The 8445-nt window shown below is 42.5% G+C and overlaps 1 protein-coding gene across 1 annotated transcript; it reads right to left on the bottom strand.

The window, feature by feature from the left end:
- Positions 1 to 1423: 1423 nt before the first annotated feature.
- On the bottom strand, positions 1424 to 8411 carry grk1a (G protein-coupled receptor kinase 1 a). Its single transcript, XM_085920168.1, has 7 exons — positions 7713 to 8411; positions 6493 to 6620; positions 5240 to 5397; positions 5084 to 5167; positions 3256 to 3380; positions 2977 to 3178; positions 1424 to 2078 (listed from the first exon to the last, which is right to left on the bottom strand). The coding sequence occupies exons 1-7, from the start codon at positions 8409 to 8411 to the stop codon at positions 1789 to 1791; spliced, it is 1686 nt and encodes a 561-aa protein (XP_085776294.1). The 3' UTR covers positions 1424 to 1788.
- Between the last annotated feature and the right edge of the window lie 34 nt (positions 8412 to 8445).

The following is an 8445-nucleotide window of genomic DNA, read 5'->3' as shown; positions in this document are numbered from 1 at the left end:
GCTTTTGTTCCATATTTTAAATGTTTTGGCACAGGTAGAGCCTTTTGCAAACAAAATGTGTCATCTTGACCACTGTGGCACCGTTTAGGGCTCCGTTAACTGTTTTGGAAATGTGGATTTTGAGTTGACGACTGCATCAAAACAATCAATAAAAACTGTCAAGTAAAAAAAAGATATCGTAAGTAATAAGATGTAATGTTATATGTAATGTAATTAAGTCAGAATATTTGGAATAACACTGAAGTATGTAGTAAAGGAGAATTCAGTCAGAATATCATTCCAAAAATGAGGTGGCTGTGTGGCGGATCTTAGGATCACTTACAACATTTACATTATTTAGGCCAGCTCACCAGCTGACCTGCAGTTAGTTTTTTCCTTGATGTATTCTCTGTTGCTTTGCCTTTGATGACTTGTAGCTTGTCGCACTTTTTTTATTTTTTTTTGTGGCGCCATTGTGAGTGGCAGCCTTTTCTAGAAGTCTATTATGTTTGTGCTCATGTCATATGTATGTCTTTTATATACCTACCCTGCGGTATGAATGCTGCTGGAAAACCTAATTCCCCCCCCCCGGGATCAATAAAGTATCTGTCCGTCTCTCACACTCTCTCTATGCAAACAAAACAAAAAACAGCAACAATATAACTAAAACAAGGTTGGAATCTTTTTGGTACATTAGATAGGGAGCCAAAAGTAATCCTGAGCAACGAAAATAGGTTTGCAATATGAAATAAAAACAACGCCAATTTTAAGATTGGGAAAAAGTCACATAGGGCGCTGGTTAGCACGTCCACCTCACAGTTGGGAGGGTGGGGGTTCGATTCCACCTCCGGCCCACCCTGTGTGGAGTTTGCATGTTCTCCCCGTGCCTGCGTGGATTTTCTGCGGGCACTCCGGTTTCCTCCCACATCCCAAAAACATGCTTAGTAGGCCGATTGAGCACTCCAAATTGCCCCTAGATGTGAGTATGGATGGTTGTTCATCTCCGTGTGCCCTGCAATTTGCTGGCAACCAGTTCAGGGTGTCCCCCGCCTACTGCCCGATGACGGCTGGGATAGGCTCCACCACGCCCGCGACCCCCGTGGGGACAAGCGGTACAGATATAATGGATGGAAAAAGTCATATATTCCTAAAAATATAAAAAAATCAGTTAGTTAGTTCCTCACATTCCTATTGGAACATTGGGCTTCCTTGGCTGTTTGTCTTCACGTCTCTCTTCCTCTTTCCCCCTTCTGGCATCCAGTCCACTGCCACACTTGCCGGTCTCTCTCTTGGCAGTCGGAATACATGCCCAGCCTTTCTCCTTCTAGCTGAAATACTTTGACCGCATAAAGTTCAGATTTGATTTTCCATTCCCGAAGAAAAAAATCAAGTTCCACACTTCAATTCCTAGTTTTATTTAACAGTTTAGAATATGCTACATGACTTCATTTTGTTTTTAAACCTGCCCCAAACATTTTACCTACATAAATATTTGCCTTAAAATGCACCCCATAAATGAAATGATCAACCTAACAATATTACTCATCCGGTCCCTCATCTTGGTATTGTCCATCATCAGCATTTAATTGAGCAGAATACGATTACTTAGATACCAACACAGTACTTCTAAGATTAGGGGAGCACAAGAAGCAGAGACAAATAACGATAACTTGTTAGCATATCACATTGACTGGTATTCCCGATTGGCGATCCGCCTCACTATTGCTCCAGTAGTCTGCTGGTCACGCAAAAGAAAAATCAGGCAGAAGGCAGTCCTGAGAATTTCAGTGCTCACTGCTGAGTGACCCGCTAGGATACGCAGCATGTAGACGACTTGGGCTGCTCTAGTATGGACTCTCTGCGCAGATCGTTGGGGACGCTTCCCTCTGGGCCCCACACGTTGAGCTCGCCGTAAATGCCCATGTCGATCATCTCCTCCTGCCAGGGGATCGGGATGTTGCCTGAGGAGAATTCGTCAAAAATGCTCCTGTCTGAGTCCTCCAGCGCGACACCCTTGACAGAAGAGAAGGCGCCAACGTCGTCCAGACTTTTGGCATACACCACCCTGGGGTCCGGAATGAACGGGGGTGGCACGATGCCTGCAAAGGGAATTTGATTGGTTTCATTTTAGAACTAGTTATGCATGCACCCTCTGTAGACTCTCTCAATTCAACTCGGAATGATGTGAAGGTGTCCAAAGGAGCAACCATACTTAGAGGTTCAAGATTTGAGCCATTATTGATATAAAATACAATATCATATATACACTACAAAATCTAAATTGAAAGAAAGAGCACATTAATAATTATGATACTGTTAAGTAAGAAATGTTTGAATTCATAGATTATAAATGTAATTTTTTAAAATGTTTATAACAATAGATGAGTGTGATCCTTATGCCACTGAAATCATAACACACGTAACACTTTATTATTAGATTATTATTATCATTACGACTGCATCATATCTAGTATTATTTCCAGTTTTATTTATAAGAAACATTTTTTGCCACGGGGGTCGCGGGCGTGCTGGAGCCTATCCCAGCCGTCATTGGGCAGCAGGCGGGGGACACCCTGAACCGGTTGCCAGCCAATCGCAGGGCACACAGAGACGAACAACCATCCGCACTCGCACTCATACCTAGGGACAATTTAGAGTCTTCAATCGGCCTACCAAGCATGTTTTTGTGATGTGGGAGGAAACCGGAGTGCCCGGAGAAAACCCACACGGACACGGGGAGAACATGCAAACTCCACACAGGGAGGGCCGGAGGTGGAATCGAACCCGCACCCTCCTAACTGTGAGGCGGACGTGCTACCCAGTGCGCCACCGAGCCGACCTGATATCGCGTATAACATTATTAAATTGATTACTTTGGTTAGAGTGGATTCCCCTTAGCATTTATGATCGCCTTTTCTTTTGTAGCTTTGCTAACCAAAATATTAGATAGAACTTTCATGATGTGAGCAGGGGAAAATATATTGGACAAGAGTGTACCTGCGTTCAGCTTTCTCCAGTTAATGTCACTAAAAAAGGGGTGCGCTCTGATCTCGTCACAGCAGCCGTTCTTAAAACCCATCCGCTTGTCGACTTCTTTAGCCAGCAGCCCCTCACACAGAGACTTGGCGTTCTCACTGAAGTTATCCGTGTAGCTCACCTCACGGGTCAGCATTCGTTCTTTCATCTCCTCACGCTCAAGCTAAACAAAAATAAAAACAAAAGACATTTGTGCAAGTGTCAGGCGATTTGATTTGATTTAGAAATCGAGCAGCCAACCTTCTCTCCTCTGTTCCTGAAGGGGTTCTTGGCGGCGAGGAACTCAAACAAGGTGACACCTAGAGTGAAATAGTCTACAGAAGTGTCATATTTTTCTCCTTTCAGCATCTCTGGAGCCATGTAACCTGCAGGACACAAAGTGGAGCCATGACCAAAAATGTCCACAGATTTTAGGTGTTTAGTCAGTAGCAAAGAGTACCAGGCCAATATTAGAGGAGAGGGCTCCAATGCCTGAGGGGTATTCCAGAAAGTGGGTTATGTGAAAACTCTAAGTTAGCCCTGAAATGAGGGAAACTCTGAGTTATCCGTTCCAGAAAGAGAGGGAAGTTAAACTCTGGGTCAGTTACTTACAATGTGAACATAACCTGCTCGCTGGCAGGTTTCCTATAAGAGACCCAGAGTTTCAACCTGTCTCCTCCCACACAAAGAAAGCAGTTACTGTAATTTTTGGACTATAAGTTGCTCCGGAGTATAAGTCGCACCAGCCATAAAATGCACAATAAAGTGAAAAAAACCCCATATATAAGTCGCCCCGGAGTATAAGTCGCACTTTTGGGGCATATTTATTTGTCAAAATCCAACACCAAGAACAGACATGAATGACCAACAACAGGCTAAACGATTGGTATGCTAACAGTGACTGATGTCACAAGGTGGTACTGGTCAAAGAAAGCTAGTTGTATTTTTTTCATGCATGCAAAAACATAAGGACCAGTATCTATTTTATTTATATCTATTTATCTATTATCTGTTTTTTTTTTAAATATATTTACTACAACCGATAGCAACAGCAACCAGTTCAGGTTGTCCCCTGCCTGCTGCCTGTTGACTGCTCGGATAGGCTCCAGCATGCCTGCGACTCCCATTGGGACAAGCGGTACAGACGATGGATGGATGGATGGATGGATGGATGGATGGATGGATGGATGGATGGATGGATGGATGGATGGATGGATGGATGGATGGATGGATGGATGGATAGATGGATGGATAGATGGATGATAGGAACAGACTGCTTGTGTTTGTGTCGTATTTTTTTTGTTTGGTAAAGAACAATGTGTTGTATGTATGAAAGATGCTACAATATAGTAATAACAATAAAGTTTTGTTAGATAATACAACAATGTTATTTATTTGCAACAAAAAAGAACAGAAGGCATCTATTTATTTGGTGTTCTTCTTTCAGGTAGACATTTGCTCGTTTCAATCAAAGAATGTTTTTTTTTTTACCCAAGGCAAAAAGGAGCACTCTATCTGAAGAATGGTGTTTTGGGATTTTGATAAGACATATTAGCTGAAACTGATATTGCATGTTGGCTTTGTTCAAAACGGTAATCTTTTTTTTATCCTTTCGCAGAAAGGGGAATCATCTACTTCATAGATGTCAAACCCAAAGCCCGCCAGATACGGGCCGCCGCATCATTTTATGTCCCGCGCAGACACATTTTGCATCGACTTTGTGTCATTACTAAAATGACAAATTGTCTTCATTTTTAAAAAAATAGATATTGCTAACAATTTTTTATTAACATTCATCTTTTTAAACTATTTGAACAGTTTTTACTAGTCTCTGATTTAAAAAAAAATTGTTATTCATCAGTTTGTTGTTTAGCCTATACTGTATGTATATAGACAACGTTGACAGTCATAATGGCCCTCCGAGAAAAACTATGACTCCAATGCGGCCCGCGACACAAATGAGTTTGACACCCCTGATCTACTTGAAGTGGTCGGCCCAGTCAGTTAATACATGCTCTTATTAGAGTGGAGGCCTTTATTTGAGACAAATATGTACCAATAATTTTCAAGCTGGGGTATCAAGACTTACCTGGTGTTCCGGCATAGCCTTTGGTCATTGTTTTGCCTTCTTTCAACTCCACAGCAAGACCCAGGTCAGATATTCGAACATTACCTGCCAACAGATACATCAATGATGACAAATTTAAATGACGAGAGGCATATAGTTTTGATTCTCGAGCATTACCATCGTTATCGAGGAGCACATTCTCAGGTTTGAGATCTCTGTAGATGATTCTCTTCTGATGCAGATGCTCCATGCCTTGAATGATTTGAGCTATGTAAAAACAGGCTCTTGGTTCATGAAAGCCCGGATTGTTCTCATCCACCAGATATATGTGGTACCTTCAACAAAGAGAGACAGCAGGCAACTATTCGAGCTCCATATCCCAAACGTTGTGGTATGATGTAAATTGACTGTTCTAGTTGTCTTCAAAGATATTTCCACCTCTCATCCGAGCAGGCTTCATAAGTCCATGCAAGGAGGCTTGTTTCGGACAACACATGATGCAGTCTGAATCAAACCTTGTTGCATGATTTGATGAAACCTGCTCGCATGAGAGACAAAACGTCTAAGGCAATAGGACAGTCCAGTTCGATCGAGTCAAAGCCCCGAGAAATGACCTGCATTCACAAGCATCTGTAAATTAATTTGATGTATACAGTTGTCCTGTCGAACCAGGACAACCTTTTTATTGAGTTACCTGATAAAATGGGTCATCACACTTTTAATTTGTTATTGTAATTTTTAACGTTGAATTGGCTATTTGTTATTGAGCTTAAAATTTGGTCGATTCATGGAGGGCGATCGCTTAAAGCATATTATGATCACATACCGTCCAGCATTAATAATATTTGCAGGGGGGAGGCTGGATCGTATATTTCCTTCCACTGTTATTTACAATATAAAATATAGCAGATACAAGCACTGATTATTTTTATCTTAAAATTTCAATGCCAAGTGGGTGTGACACGCATAGGCCAATTTTGAGGTCTTAGAGCGGTCTTGCTTGAGTCGAACAAAGTTTGCCTCACGTCACAAATTAAAGATCAGATAATTAATCAGAGCACTTATGTGCATCTATATGGCTTTCTGCTTGATGGTTAAATTGTCAGTACAACTTTCTAAGTTTAAAAATAAAAGCAGAAACAGGCACTAAAGTACAATACAGTAACCTTCCCTGGTTGTAAGTAAACTTCAATTACAATAGTAATCGTGTAGTATTGTCTTTTTAAAGCGTAGCTTCCTTCCTACTGGATCATGTTGAGCAGATGTTTCATAATTTGAACAGACATTTTGAAATATATGAACAGTAAAAATGAACATTTGTCTAAGGTACCATAATAAAAAGCATTCACACTGATACCAGGCCCATGGAATCATTTGTGCTTCTGTATGCACCATCCAAGTCTTCTGAAATTTTTGGACTATAAAATTACTTGAGATCCCCTCCATTCATGATGGTCATGACCAGACACAGCTCCTCCTTTGTCTGGAAGGCGTACGCCAGCGACACAATGAAGCGACTGTGGACCTTCTCGAGAATCCTCTTCTCCACCATCGCCCCCTAGGGGAGGAAATCAGAGATGCTTCTTGAAAGTACAATTTGCAATGTAGAGTTTAAAGCACTTTGCCATCAATGGTCTCAGACAAGTCAAGGGCAAGGTATAACTGTGCCAAGCAGTTCCATTCAGAGGAGCTTTTCGGTAAAGCCCCCACTAATCACTCTATCCCTGTCTTAGGGTTTAATACTGCAGCCTACTTGTATTGTAGGGACAAAGATGATTAGCAGTAGCAAGAAAAAGGTATAACGAGTTTGTGCATTGGAACAAAGAAATACATCACTATCTGCACAATGAATAAATGATAGACTCATAAGAAAAGGCTACACTACTAATAAATGGGTTAGGTACTTATGTATATAGCTCTGCTAGAGGTAACTGTTAATTGTGATTATAGTTTGCATTGGTCTGAAACTGCAGAGCATAAGCCACTGAAAACCATCGCTTTACAGATGCCTTGTCTGCTGTTGTATGAAGTAATCATTTAACAGTAAAGATAGGTTATCAGTCACTGTGTCACTGCTTGTGTACCAGTACACGCTCCAGATTTTGGTACAGGCATCGTGGATTCAGTTCCCACTCAGTATTAGTGTCTGTTTCTAATGTGTCCCGTGACTGAGTGCCAACCAGTCCAGGGTTTCGACAGCCTTTCACCAGATGTCAAGGGGGCTAGGTTCAAGGTCCTTGTAACCTTGAACAGGATAGGCGGTATAGAGCGCAGATAGATGAGTGGGTATTACTTTGTGATGTAGAATTGCAGCGCAAACTTCAGTTTTACAGATCACGCCCGGTGTTGTCCAACAGGACATCATAGTTACCGTAATTTGCATTGATTAGACACACACAGTAAATCTAAAAGCCAACTTTACAGATGCCATGTGTGCCAGTGGTAAAGACATTTATTGAACAGTGCGGTTATTACTATGGTTTGCGGTGACATCATCCCATGTCAGCCTTTCCCAAAAAATGACAACCAGAAGCTGAAACAGTCAAAAACAAAATAAGGCCTGTCTGTAAATACTATATTTTACATACTACACAGCTCTTGTACAGATCATGATCAGAAGAGAGTCATTGAAGATGGAGGAACAATTTACCTCATAGCCTTTCCGTTTCTTCAGCCTCTTTTTGTTCAGTTTCTTACAGGCGTAAAGTTTCCCCGTGGCTTTCATCTGACACGCAGACACTTCGCCAAAGCCACCTTTGCCAAGCACACGGAAGTCTAGGAACCAGTCTGCGTCCATTGGCTGCATCTCAAGCCACTTCCACTGGAGGAACCTCTTCAAGTACATGCTCTCGAGGAAGAACACGTAGGGCGCCTCCCGTAAGTAGTCCAGAGTAGCGGCCAGAGCTACTGCAAACAAGTCATCGCCAACAGCCTCCTGGCCCTCTTTCACCTTGGCTATGGTGTCTTCAGAGAGGAAAGGGCAGAAATGTTTGGCCGAGGCATCCATGTAGCGCTGGACAATCTTCGAGGCCTTCTTGGCTCGATCCGAATCCTCTGCCAAATCATAGTCCTCAATGTCCCGCCACAAACGATAAGCACCGTGGTACTCTTGCTTGGTTTCCAGGAATTCCCTAAAGAGTCGTTTGCCGATGGGTTGTTCCACACAGACGCCGTCAAAAGCCAAATCAAGTGTGTCCTTCAGGTCCTCACACACTGTGATGTGAGGCAACTTGAGGCGAGAATGGTACTTCTTGTCTCGAGCCGCTGCCGGGTTGGAGCCGTCGATGCTGCCACGGGCATTGATGTAGGCGGAATTCGCCACCACAGTGGTCAGCCCTCCGATATCCATACTCGACCTTTAGGCCACGCAAAAGGGGTACATG

The sequence above is a fragment of the Syngnathus leptorhynchus genome, chromosome 9 (assembly GCF_054491065.1).
Source record: "Syngnathus leptorhynchus isolate UIUO chromosome 9, UIUO_Slep, whole genome shotgun sequence".
In the NCBI taxonomy this organism is placed as follows: domain Eukaryota; kingdom Metazoa; phylum Chordata; class Actinopteri; order Syngnathiformes; family Syngnathidae; genus Syngnathus; species Syngnathus leptorhynchus.
Note: the sequence above shows the minus strand (reverse complement) of the source record. Positions and strands in the feature narration are given on the sequence as shown.